A 14262-nucleotide genomic window follows, 5' to 3' on the forward strand; every position below is an offset into this window, starting at 1 on the left:
AAGAGTTTTGCTGGGGCGAAAGGGAGTTCCAGTGGAGGTTAGGGGGTGGAAAAGAGGGGAGGTGTGGATAGGAGCTGAGTGTCACCCCTGTTGCCCCAGGACATGGAAAAACCATTTTGTTTCATCAGGTTTCAAAGGCACACCAATTACATCAGAGACGCAGGATGACAGGACATCCCTGCACGGCAGTGGCAGAGCTAAAAAAAAAACACTGAGGGAAAAGAACCACGCCTTCAAAAACTAAACAGGGGAAAATCATCCTCTCCTCTCTTCTCTCATCACCTCTCCTCGACATGGCTATAAGCAACACTAAAGCAGCACCCCAATAGCTCATCTCCATCTTCTCTGTGTCCAGAGAAGGCAGCCATTGTGTGCCCGTTCCTCTCTCCCCAAGTCAGTTTCCTATTGAGGCTCTGAAAGGGCCTTTGAGGGGCCCTGTTTTGGCTGTGCAGCTCACCTGCAGAGGGGAAACTATGGGTCTATTCTAAAGCCCAGCAGCTGCCAGGGCAGAGAGGCTGGCACCCAGTGGGAGAGAGAATAGTGTCCGCAGAGCCTTTCAATATGAAGCCACTTAGTAACAGAAGGCATGTGCCAAGCCTGCAAAGCCAAAATGAAGAGTCACCCTTTGGAGCTCACTAAATATCAAAGAAGAGTTAGACCCATCTCCTCTTCGCTCCCTTTCTTCCTTATCCGCTATGTCATATCTTTGTCTGTCTGTTCTTTGTCTGGCCTCCCTGTTTATGGAGTAATAATCCACAGGTAGCAGGAGACAGAGAAGGATTGGACCACAAACTATTAAGAGCCTTAGGTCAGGAGGGTAGAGGTATACAAGGTAAAAGTTTTTTTTCGGAAAACACAGATCAACAGGTGGGATAGTGGATTGGAGAACAAGAATCACAGTCACAACAAAAATGTTTAAGAGTAACCGACATACTCCTTGTCGTGCGACAGATCGAGCTACGATACCACCGTGAGGATCTCGGTGACTGCAGGCCTGTGAAGAAGCCTTTACCACACAAAGCCCCCTTTTTTGTCAGCAGGCTAGCTCCCACACTGGCGCTAATTTACGATGCCCTCACAGCAATTTCCACAGTCAGAGAAGTTCAATTGTGTTTTCCAGCTCATTAAACATCAGCACAACAAAGCTTTCATCTTCTCCTTCATCCACTTCATCCGCCTCTTCTCTCCCTCCACCCATCTTCCCCGCTTTATCCCGCTGTCCACTAATCTGCGTCTTCCAAGCATTTGGTCTAAAAAGATAAAGTAGACTGGGTAGAATGGGCTTCCTTATCCTAATTTTCTTCTCCCTACATTAAATTCTGTTTCTGTCTATTTCTGTGTTTTGGTTTGTTTAAAGCGCAGCCCCAAGTCTGAAGGCTCCCCTCATGCAGACGTAGGGAGAATTTAATGGTTGTTTATTCAGGGGCCTCTGCTGTGCCCTCCCATCTCTTTCAGAGCCTCATGAGACGACGTGGAATCTATTGTAATCTCAGAAGAATCAACTCAGCATATTTGTTCAGGTTGTCACTGTGCTGAGATCACAGGCATGCACTCACATTCTGACACAAACACAGGTTACCGCTCTAAATATCTTTTAATTAAACTACTCTTTTTTTTATATACAGAATTTGCATTCACATATGAGATGAACAGGGAAGGTGAAGAACAGCATTGGCCTTAAGTTACAGAGATAGGTGTGTGACCAGAACATCACACTGACTCAACTCTTCTGATGGCCTGAAAAGTCTGCATGAGGGGAAGCGAATGCAAAGTGCTATTCCCACTATAAAGAGCTAGTGTGAAAGCAAGGCATGTAACTCCACTTTGTTCCAGTTTCGGCTCCTCTGTGGCAAACATTATCAGAGCCTTGGGTAGATTATGGCACCATAATTTATTGACATAGCCGACTCGCCTAGAACATTTTCTGAAGTCAATGTGAGTCACAAGCTACGAGGAAATATGTATGGACACATCCCCCCTGAAACGGAGAGCAATACTGCTATAGATAGGTCAAAGCAAGTCACTGTCAATAATAAATCATTTTCTGAAATCATTTCCATTGGCACTGCACAGCCATTTACTTATACAGGAGTATTTATACCTTAAATATGACTTAAAACATACAACAAGCTCTGTTAAATGTCAAATAAAGTGCAGTTTTTGGTGCACAGTTTTGCTCCTCTGGAAAAAATAGATAGGCCAATGTCAAATACATATAGTATCTTGTATAGCAACGTTTAGTTATTTAAACTAGAGGATGACTCATTCCCTAGGGTTTTTTGTTAAGGTTAGGGTCATATTGAGATTTACAAAACAGGGAAAAAAATTTATCAAACATTAAAAGACGGTATTTTCCACTGAGTATCTCAGTGGGCCAGTCATCTCCCAATGGGTGCTGCAGTGCAGGTGCCATCACTTGAGTGGTTCCGGGGAGCTCAAATGTAGGTGTTGGAAAATGCTTACCCTCATTTGCAAAAGACACAAATCAGTGCGCCGTTTTCAGCTTCCAGTGGGCCTACACCAAACTTTGATCCCAGTGTGTTGTGGTCTGACCTCGCTCTGCAATTCGCCAAAGGGAAAATGGGAAATTGATGCTGGGACACAGACATTTGTGAGGATTAATTCCCTGTAAAGCTATAAACTGTGGGGGTAAACAGGGGAACTGAAGCAGATAAGAAACAGAAAGAGAGAGAAGAACATACAGTATTACATGTTTTCGCAACACTTTTTCAGTAGTTTATAGTTTAGCTTTTCTATATTTCAAGACTCAGACACTGCATGGGGACAGCTGTACCTCTCTGTGTGTGTGTGTGTGTGTGTGTGTGTGTGTGTGTGTGTGTGTGTGTGTGTGTGTGTGTGTGTGTGTGTGTTTGTAATTGTGTGTCAGGTTTCTCCTGCTTCCATTAGTCCTGTGATGTCTTCTGCTCCTTTTCTGCCATCAGCCTCATACCAACAACGCCTTCATCTGTTATCATGACCAGGCAATAAAGGCCCTATGATGATTTGACATCCCTTTGCTCTGTTAGTGGGTCATTCTCTAACACCATCGTCCTCATCCTCATCATCATCATCATCACTGAGTGCACCCTACCATCTGAGTTGCCCCTCTGCTGTCAGCGCCGTCACTGAGCTCACCCTAAGCCCTGGCTCGCTCCAGGTCCAGAGAGGGTGTCCGGTTCCCTTTGTCCCCCTCCGTTCCTCCAAAACCGCAACAACAGAGCAACAATATCTCTGTGTTCACCTGTTAGCACCTGGCACTGCGTGTAAGACTGACTGCCGAGCCCCCGACAGCCAAGCACTCTGCACATCTCTGTCAGACGCCATGTGGAACGCGCCTTCCTGTCACCAAACCCAATATCCTACACACAAAACACACAGAGGCATAATAACTCGCTCGCTGCTTGCCTGTCAACACTTCCCCACTGGCAGCCGAGTCATGCCAACATATAGAGGATAAATGAAGAGCACTTAACCAATCGACAACCCATCAGGTAATTACAAAGGTTTCAAGCATCATCTGCCATTTGAGTCACCAGCATGTCCTCCTCAAGAAGGAAATGACTAAAATACAATCCTCACAGCCAATGCTTAAAACAGACAACCTCAGCTTATGCATGTGTAAAAATGTATGTTCAAGTTAATGGCTGTAGCACTTCTGTATTTTGAGTTTCAATTGCCTGAATTCTGGGATCACACTTTACAACATTTATGACTTCAGATATGGTACCTTTTTTTTTTTTTTTTTTTGTTTAAAGATTACTTTTTGGGCATCTTTGGATTTTGGGGGGAATAACCACGATGATTATTCAAATAGGGATAACAGCGCATACTTTTGGACAGTCATACTATCGCACTTGTTTGTACATACAAAAAATTGGGGTTGTGAAGAATTAAAAAAAACACAGAGCTTGAGAGAGAAGTTCAAACACTGCCTTCACACACCTAGCCAAACACTACGTTAAGTTGGTGTGATTGCCAGACACACTGTTCGACCATCCATAGCATACTGATGCCCTGAGTAGCCTGTAGTCACTCTTTATAAAACCTCCTGTAATGTTTTACTCTCTGAAACCTTAATAGATGTGGTCAGCTGATATCTGAGGCGGAGAGGATTTTAGGATCTTCTAACGGTCGGCAGGTAATATCAGCGGTAACCTTTTTCACAGTTTAGGTCGACAGGTTAGACCTGAGCTTGAGTGGCCGCAGAGAAAGTAGCAGCTCAAATGACACAATGTGCTGGTGGTGGGAAAGATGAGACATCTAATCAAAGCAAACGTGTTGTTGCAGTTCCCTTCAAGCTCATATCAGATAAGGAGAAATATCACTGAGAAGACCTCAGGCCTTCCACATCCTCTTCGGCATGACTGGCATGACTGGGCGTGAAACTGAGCTGGAGCCAAGTGAGCCTGCATGCTTGATTATTTCGGTAATTAATGTAACACTCATATCCACCCAATTATAACCGGTGCTTAATAAGCAGGTTTAACAAAATAAATAGTCCTGAAAATCAATGATCCCAATTTAACTCATGGAAGCTGTTAAGGTAGAATTAGCTTTAGCTTTGCTCATATTAAAGTCCTCACTGTGTCCCCTTGACTCTGCCATGTGACACAACTATCATGCGATGGCAGGAAATGAACTAGTCATAGTAAAAGTTGCAGAGTTAAATTTCTTCAGTGTTGGTGTAATGATGCACAAACAAGATGAGGTTCTGGGGCTGTAAATTTAGAGTTGTGGACACAAGTCACATGACCTGAACTCCAGTCTGGCTGAAATCCCAGTTGTACAGAGATTTTACTTGGATTGTGTATAAAAAAAAAAAAGGATGAGAGAGTAGCTTTGATTCTTTTCAAAACGTAATATGCCATTAAAATGTCAGGATATGTTTTATTTCAGACATTAAAGCGGTAGTGAACTCTGGAATATTTACGACTGAGACTTGAGCTGTGACACTAATGATACTATTTACATTTAGATACAAGACATTTCCAGACAAAAGACCAATTTAAGAACAACAGCAAAACTGGCTGCGGGCTGCATGAAATTGACCAAATCATAAATATGGTACTTGTTTGAAAGTCACACAACACTTAAACAACACGTATAGATAAGGAGATTTCATATAGAATGGGATCTATTGTAAATGTCAGCATGGAAAGGAAAGTTTGTGATCTCACATCCATCCAGATTTTGACATACCAATGTTGGCAGGTCCACTAAGACACAGGATGATATTCTGTTATGCTTCACCGGGCAGGCCTCTCGTCTCTTTTAAAGACGATACACTTTCACCGCAAAGTTCCCCACTGTGTGTTTCATAAATGTTTATCCCACATGACTCCAGCCCCCTCCCCAAAGTTTGCTTAGGAGAGCTGGAATCCCTGTAAACTCTCATGAAAGAGAATGATTTAAAAAATTAAGCATAAATAAAGCTTGCTTCAACATGTTTGTTTGAAGGAAAAACTCTTTTGGAAACCACAATTACCTCCTTAAACAATTCTCTACTTTAGCAAGCCAACCAGGATCGGGAAAGTGTGTGTAGATTTATGTGTGTGTGTGTGTGTGTGTGTGTGTGTGTGTGTGTGTGTGTGTGTGTGTGTGTGTGTGTGTGTGTGTGTGTGTGTGTGTGTGTGTGTGTGTATAAAAGACAGACAAAAGAAAGAAAGAAACAGAGAAAGACAGACATAAAGATTACCAAATACTTGCAAAATACATTCCCATAAGCCTCAGCTTTACTTTGTTTTTGGAGCTAATTAGCAAATATTAGCATGTTAACAATTAAACAGTACAATAAAGATAGGGTTTGGGCTGTCCCCTTTTTAAATAAAAGATAAATTTATCACTACCGAGAAGTAGGAGTGAGGAAAGGCCCCCAAAAATCCAAGACACCTTTCTGTGTTTCAGAAATGAACGCAGCTAGATGCACCCATACCCCACATTTATGCTTGTTGGTGGCTGTACGAAAAATCCTTCTCAAAATAACCAAAGATGACCAAGAATAGATCCGATTTTCACTGTTTATCCAAATGTATTAAAAAAGTAATACATGGACAGAAACTACAAAGATACTTTGTTATACAAAAACTGTAGTGCAGCTACTGCACAACAGATGGATCTTCATTTCTCAAACCAAAATACTGTACTCACTGTTGACTTTTCTGGCATGTGTGTGCTACTCAGAGAGAGGCAGGAAATATCATTTACTCATTCATTATGAAACAATGGAAGAGAAACAAAACATGACAGACAGCCCTACATCCCTTTTCAAACAAGGGGAGAGTGAGAGTGGTAATATTCACAGTAAGTAGAGGAGAATGTAATGTTGTTGGGCACTAAATTACAGTCATTGAAAGCTTGTATGGTTACCCAGCAATCTATCACTGTCGCACACAGAGGGAGAGAGGGAGAGAGAGCAGACAGGCGCCAGGCGCAGCAGGATCAAAGCCGAAATGTACCTCGGGGAGAGAAACAGTTAACTTCATTTAACCAATTGTCCTACAGACGGACAGTCAGACAGTGTGCTTCTGCAAGCCCAGCAATAGTTCCCATAAGAGAGAAAAACTCTCACATATTGGGTTTCACTGAAAATGATTTGACTTGATGTGAAGAGCTGCAAAACAAGGCCAATGCGGACGGGCCTCCTCAATGGGCTTCTGCAGCATTAGTTGGGGTTTTACTGTCTCTCAAAGGGATTACTCACAATGAACACAATAGGATGAAATATAGCCAATAAACAGCCATAGATAATTTGATTACAGGCCACAAGATAGAAATTTACAGTGATAATAACTCTTGATTATAAAAAGTACTTTAAGCTTGGATTGCCTTACTCCTTTAATGAAACACAGCGATAAACTATTGTCAACAGATTCCCAAGCACAACAGCACTATAATTTTTGCAACATAACGAAAACATTTTATACCAGTAAACTTTTGTAAACTAAATTTTCTCTGACAACTATAACTTTTTGGGTCAATTTTTTTTAAAACCTGCATTAATTATTTTTGTGGCCACTTGGGGGCAGCATAACAAGCTGTAAACACAACATTGACATATTATCAGATTATAAAGGTAACATGATAAACATGCAAGCAAACAGTTGCCTATTTATGCATCTATAAGACACGGATCAACATTCGTATTCTTTTGGAGTCATGTTTGTGTCTACCTGATGGATTTAAGTCCAATATTTAGTCTCCTTTAGCTCTGTTTTTGTTCTCTGGGCGGGTAGTGTACAGCAGCTTTTAAGAGCATCAGCTCAGCTGCCTGTTGCTGCTGGGAACAAGGCTGATGAGAGCAGTGAAAGGGAGTCAAAACAATATCGCTGTGGGCCGTAATACCGAAACATCGTGTTGAAAGATGCTAAAATGCTCCGTAGCGCTGAAGGAAAACTGCAACACTGGATGATAGTTCTTCACTACAAGCAGCACCTTCCACCTTACAATTAGTCATTTGATCCCCTATTAATATAAAATTACTGATTAGTGCAGCTTTAAACTTTTTAAGGTATTTAAGTAAAGAGGTTTTGAGAAGATTATGGTGAGATATGGTCCATATTTAACCACATTAGCTAAATTTCCATTCCCTGAAATCTGAGAAAAATAAGGTAACAGGTGTCAATTTTAAAACATTATCAATATTAAATAATATATCAAATGTGCCAGGCAGTATATTGATATAGAACAATAATACAGTGGGTGTGATTGACCCAGTTACTCTACTTTGGGGACTCAGAAGTCCGAGGTCTGCCACTGATCGGAGCTTCACATCTGTCAGGAACCACGGCGCGTTGACATGGAGCACTGCACTGTCACGACAAGCCCGGCCAATCAGAAACTGGCTTGGTCGGGTCACGTGGACACGTCCACAGGCTGATTGGCTGGCGGCAAGATGAGAGGCGAACCTACGGCACTTCACCGGGGTAGAGGCAAGTCCGTGAGTCAAATCTGAAGTTTACCGGGCGGCTGTGCAAAACCGCGGCGGTGTCACCGGTTTCCTCAAGGCGAAAAACACGAAAACACACAACGGCGACGAGGAGCGAGCGGCCGAGAAATTGGGTTTTATGGCACCTCAGTCGTGCGTGATGAATCCTGCGCAGGGATCACCGCCCTCGACTGCCCCGGGCGAGACCTCACCAGAGGACCGAGCCGCCGGTGGCACGGGACCGGACGAGCTGGACCTGTCACCCGTCAGAAGATGTAAAAGCGGAAGTCTAGATCTGCCTTTCAGTGTGGAATCCCTCATTTCAGACAGGACGCCCGGCAGGAGCCTCCGCTCCCCCGAGCCTGGTTCAGGCTGCGCCTGGGCGGAGGAGACTGAGTGTGCCTCACCGAGGGGACCCTACCGGTCCAAACCAGAGGTGGTGGACCCCAGTGACAAGGAAACGAGCCCCTGGTTTCAGGCTCCTTACTCATCCCCTCCAAGTGAGTGCAGGATAGCTACTCTCTTTCTGTCTTAATACTGAGAAACATATGCTATTTGTCAACTTCCAGCAGTGTAAAACCCTTCTGAAAATCTCTTAAAAACCCTCGAACGAAGTACAGTAAATGTACAAAATATCTCACACCCCAGTTTTTTTGTTTCTTTTTAAAGAAATCGATAATGAGGGAATTCTGTGTAGAAAGCCTCGGTCCCTTAATGATCGCATCCCTTAGAAAATCTAGAGATGATGTGGAGGGAATTTTAAAATCTCGCTGTGGACAAACTGCTCCTATAGCCTACGTTTCCTATTAGAGATCATTTCTGTTCCACTGATGTGATGTGACTTTCCACATGTACTTCCAGGACTTCCCAGCCCGAATCCCTGCAATCTACGGAAACACAAGAACAACCGGAAACCCAGAACTCCCTTTACAACCTCTCAGCTGCTTTCTCTGGAGAGGAAGTTCCGTCAGAAACAGTACCTCTCCATCGCGGAGAGAGCGGAGTTCTCCAGCTCCCTCAGCCTCACAGAGACCCAGGTCAAGATCTGGTTTCAGAACCGCAGGGCCAAGGCCAAGAGACTGCAGGAGGCCGAGCTGGAGAAGCTCAAGCTGGCCGCGAAGCCGCTGCTGCCGGCCTTCGCGTTTCCCTTCCCCCTCAGCGCACCCATGGGCGCGCCGTCCCTCTACGCGGCGCTGAACGGACCGCGGCCTGCCTTACCTGTCCCAGGACTATTCAGTGGACCATATGGGATGTACTACTTGTCTTAACCCTCATTAACCCCGAACTGCATCGTTGGGAAAAGCTGCCTTTAAAAAGAAAAAAAAAAAAAACACCGTCATACAGCAAATAACAAACACTGCAAAAATGTCCATCTTCTGAGTCAAGCTGTCTGAAACCTCATATTATAATCTTATGTAAAATGTTTTTCGTTACAGTGAAAAATCTGATGGCGTGAGAAGAATATTTTTCGCAACAAAAATGTTAGCAGAACAAACGGTCTTACTTTTAAACTAGTCGATTCAGTCAAGGAACAGAAACAAGTGAGATATTCTCACTCAATCGTAATTTTTCATTCATTTTCTATGAAGTATTTATGATTTACTTTGCGGTAAATTATTTCTCAACATGGTCAACAGTTTAATCAGTAAAGTCCTCTTTCTAAATGACAAGACTCTCACTGAGCTCATTTTTCGGATGACATTTTTCAAATTTCATATGAATCGTGAGCTTTTCTGTTCCAACATAGGTATTCCGTAAATACTTTAGGCAAAGTAATTTGAACGTGGCAAGAGAAGGTGACGTGATTATTTAAAGGCCTGTAGCTTTGGGTTTAAATCAATAACTCACTAAAGTGACCGTGTGAATGTTTTATTTCCAAATCATAGGCCTTTCAAAATTCCTCACCTTAAAACGACGCAGTTTTAAAATGTGCAGTAGAGAAAACACTGAAGAGTATCAACATCTCAATGTCCACATTCAGTCCATATTTCCATATAATCTGAGGAATTTAACTGTTTAATCATAGACTCAGATTTGATAATATAGTCAAACTATAGTCAGACTTTCTTTTTACAAGCTAAAGGTGGAAGGAAAAAGTTAGTCTGACTTGTAGATTGTACCTAAAATTATAACCAGAAACTATAAAGAGGCAATCTCACGCTTCCAAGTCATCAACAAAAAGGCACACACACTTCAATTCGCTCAAACATACATCCATATTATTATATATTATTAGGCCTATATTATATCCATATAAGTACTTTATTGTCATTTCTTTTTTTATGTTACCTCAAGAGGAGAACTTTTTCTTGCACAGATGTTCAAAGAGCTCTTAATAGACCAAGACCACAGTCAGTTTCATTACAAAATGTAAATAAAAGTCATCAACTATTTTTTTCAAAAACTCTAAAATGCTCAACAAGACTGTTGGATTCACATCAGTCATTAATGTACAGTGTATTTTATATTTGATGGGTGAAAATGCATTTTGTACAATTATTAAAATCTCTTATGTAAATTCTGTCATTCCTCTCATTTTTCTCTGCACAAAATCTTCCAAAAAATCCTTATCAATTGTAATTTTAGCACCTTGCACTGCACTGCAAGATGCTTAAACTGCATAATTCTTTTAAACAACACGTGCATTTTGATTTTAGAAAAACTTTCCACCAGTGAAACACAGGTCAACAGTATTCCATGCAGTGTACATTCTTTTGGAAACTGATACAAAAAATAAAGTACATCATAAAGACAGACAACATTGACGCATTAACTCAAACGCTCAGTGCAGTTGGTTCTGTCTGCTGACAGGCTGGATGTCACCACAAGGAAGAGAAGCGAGATGGGAGCCTTTTAGCAGAAAAACAAAACAAAAACAAAAAAAAAAAACTACTACACACAACAACAAAAAGTATTCTTACCAAAACAAATGAGTTATACTGTGTTATACTGTACATCTTTAAAAGGACGTCAAACAGGAAGCGCAATTCTGGTGTTTCATTTCCTCCTTCCCCGCCGTCCTCTGAAGCCACGGACAGAGCCGTGACCGAAGCACACGGTTCTAGGGACCCTGAGAGAAAAGAACACAGCTGTTGTTTTGTATCTCAGACTATTCATCGTTTAAAAAACAAAACAAAAACTTAGTAGTAAATATTATGAAGATATCAACTCACATATATTTTAATCATATAATATTGCGTATATATGATAGAACACTTGCTACAGTTGGCTAAACCCAGACATAACTACACAATTGCACAATTTTTCTACGTTAAGAACACTGATATCTTACCTAATGGCTAACTTACCCTAATTTCACAGAGATAACCTAAAAACATGTAAAAAATGTCCGACTTAGTCTGTTTCAGCACAGGGCTTTCCAGCAGACTTGTTTAAATTTTAAGACTAACCTGTAGGAGTATTGTGGTTTTAGTGCCTCGGCGCTTGTACACTCCTTGCCATGAACTGCAGGAGAAAGACCGGCATGCTCCCCTGCGGCGGCAGGCTTTGCCAAGCAAGCAGCTTCTTCCTCAGGCACATGTGTCTCCATGGATTCCCCTTGCTCAGGTTGGTCAGACAGCACATCACACATTACCTCACACACACCCTCAGACTCACACGCATCGTCTGCTACCTCCATGGCTGTGTCTTTCTGCTGCTGTGTTTTCATCTCTTGGGTTCTATTAACAAATATATGATGTTAAATATACACATACAATAGTATTTAAGGAATATAAAATGATTTAACAATTCATTCAAGCCAATTTACTTTGTTGGATCAGAAAAATAATAGAAAAATGCATTTTAAAACAATTCACACAATAGCTGAGATTTTAAAGAAAAAGTAACACAGTTGTTTCAATAAAGCAGGAAAGAGAATCTATGTCAAAAAGATGTGTGAAATAAGTCAAAAACATTCAATTCAGATGCATACATCCTCTGAATTGAAACGTGGGCTCTCCTAAACTGAAACTTTGCAGAGTAATATTTCTACTGATGTTTTAATGCCATCTAGTGGATTAAATGTGGGAGGTGCAGTCTTACCCTCTGTCCTTTTTGGTTTTGTCAAATCTGAAGTCTGGAGGATACTTGTGAATTCTTATTAGATGCTCCTTCCTGTGTTTACTAGTCCTGAACTTCTGGCCGCAGCCCTCCACCAAACACTGGTACTGAACATTGTGAAGGAAGCGTTAGAGAAAACTTATCTTTGAAGCCTTAGTATTCGTCTTCGAAGAATGTTCAAAATATTTCACTTTCTGTACAGCTCTCCCTCATAGGTTAAGAGGGTGAGTATCAAACAAGAGAGATAGTTTTCTTATTTTTTTTGGCTTTGGCTTACCATGTCTTGCCTCTGGGCGAGGATAGTGAAGAGAGAGTCATGCCACTCCTGAATGTGAATGTCTAGGAGCCGGGCACTTGGCAAGGAGCGACGGCAGGAGCAGCAAACATGTCTGTGCAGGGAGTTGTAGTGGTGCTCATATTCCTCCAGCACAGTGAAGACTGCACTGCAGCCAGAGATGTGACAGGCAAACTCTGACACACTGAGAAGAGACAAATGGTGGAGGAAGGTGACTGAAACCACAGCTGTTGCTAAGGAAATATCATTTCTGGGGCCGGTTTGTTGTTTGGTACTTTATTTTTCCTATCACTGGAGATAACTAATAGACTATCTAACAGGGTCTTTAGACTAACCATTTTCCACTACATTACACAATCATATTTATAAACATATTTTTTACGTAGCAATATCAATTTGTCAACAAACAGTACCTCCAATGAAAAAAAGTATTAGATAGTCAAAAGATATGTGTTTTGAGCAGTGGGATTATCACATTTTCATTTCTAGAAAAACAAATACTGAGTTTAGTCTGTGAAATAGTACAAAACGCCTGACACTAATTAGTTATATCCAAAATGATTCAGGTGTGACATACTGGCAAAGTCAAATATAACATTTCTTTAACTCGTTACTTAAATAGCGGCAGTGTCATGACAACTTGGTCAAGATGAATTCATTACAACGCAGAAGCCAAATAAGCTAGGAGTTTGTGGTACGGTTTTGAAAATGTTTCACTGAGTTAAGACATCTTAATTGCTGTTTTGTGTATTTGTGTTTTAACCGCATCTGTTTTAGCTGTTTGTTAGTAAACCTTTCATGGATGTGTATGTACGGTATACTTTTAATGTTCCCTACTTTTCTGTGAAGGATAATACCTTCCCTGCGATATATAAACGAAAGGTTATTTTCGTTATCGATTAATAATTCTCGATTAATTGGTTAATTTAATTGTTTGGTCTATAAAGTCACCAAATAGCAAAAAACTTCGCACAGGTCAAGGTAATTTGTCCGACCATCAATCCAACACCCAAATATATGTCATTTACTGTCAAAGAAGACTTAGTTTTAAAAATAATCAGAATGGACTATAGATCAATTGTTTCAGCTCAAATGTAAATGGAGTTTTTGTTTGCTGCTTATAAACTGAATGCAGCAGGCAAACAAGCTACTGACCGAAGCTAAAACTCGGCAGGGATAAACATGTTTTTCATACCTGAGCGTTGGCTTGTCGTCTGCCTCTGAGGTGTAGAGGTCTTGCAGATACATGTGTCTGTGAATGTCTCCATCCTGTAAACAGCGTCCACATGCAGCATGTTACAGTGGGTGGGTTAGCCGGTAACGGTCGGTCGGTCGGTCGGTTCAGTTCGCTGTTGCTACGTTACCTCGAACAGCTCGTGGTCCTTGTGCAGGTGCACGAGCTGCGGGGTGAAGCTAAACGGGGACTCCCTCTGCCTCAGCTCCTGCTCCCCCGTGCCTCCTGTCGGACAGTTTCCGGATCTTTTCATACTCTCTTCACAGTAACCCCTTTTTCAGGTTGAAAAAAAAAAAAGAAGTCCAACCGCCGCGAAGGAGTTTTCTGTTTGGGTTGTAGTTGTCGCGGAATGACGACGTCTACTAATTTTTTTTCGGCGGTTGGCGGTTGTCAAACGCTGCATTCAGGTAACATCAGCAGAATGGGAAGAACAGGAGAAACACCCGTTGTACCAATTTAGGAGTGCTCACGCCTTATTCCAACAGTGCTAACCCTGTGATATCACAAAAGATAAATATCCTTAATTAGCTACTTTTGTGGTGTATAGTATTTGTTACAAACCGTGTATAGTTCCAATAAAATTAGCTTAAAAATTGTATTAGTGTTAATATTTAATTTTATTTTCATATAACTGTCAGCGGTTATGCATTTGCGACCTGTATTCCAGCAGAAAGTTCAAATATCTGTAGTTCTTTTCTCCAAGTGGGAGATATTGTCGCTGTCAGAAGTTCCCCGATACCTCCGACT

General features: G+C 41.6%; 2 protein-coding genes across 2 annotated transcripts; one reads left to right on the forward strand and one right to left on the reverse strand.

Moving 5' to 3' along the window:
* Positions 1-8063: 8063 nt before the first annotated feature.
* msx3 (muscle segment homeobox 3) lies at positions 8064-9255 on the forward strand. The gene is made up of 2 exons (XM_040138441.1): positions 8064-8424; positions 8786-9255. The coding sequence occupies exons 1-2, from the start codon at positions 8064-8066 to the stop codon at positions 9190-9192; spliced, it is 768 nt and encodes a 255-aa protein (XP_039994375.1). The 3' UTR covers positions 9193-9255.
* A 1546-nt stretch (positions 9256-10801) lies between these two features.
* Positions 10802-14008, reverse strand: znf511 (zinc finger protein 511). The gene is made up of 6 exons (XM_040138437.1): positions 13646-14008; positions 13477-13550; positions 12264-12465; positions 11969-12093; positions 11335-11604; positions 10802-10994 (listed from the first exon to the last, which is right to left on the reverse strand). The coding sequence occupies exons 1-6, from the start codon at positions 13766-13768 to the stop codon at positions 10922-10924; spliced, it is 867 nt and encodes a 288-aa protein (XP_039994371.1). The 5' UTR covers positions 13769-14008; the 3' UTR covers positions 10802-10921.
* Between the last annotated feature and the right edge of the window lie 254 nt (positions 14009-14262).

Source organism: Xiphias gladius, chromosome 11 (assembly GCF_016859285.1).
Source record: "Xiphias gladius isolate SHS-SW01 ecotype Sanya breed wild chromosome 11, ASM1685928v1, whole genome shotgun sequence".
NCBI classification, from domain to species: domain Eukaryota; kingdom Metazoa; phylum Chordata; class Actinopteri; order Istiophoriformes; family Xiphiidae; genus Xiphias; species Xiphias gladius.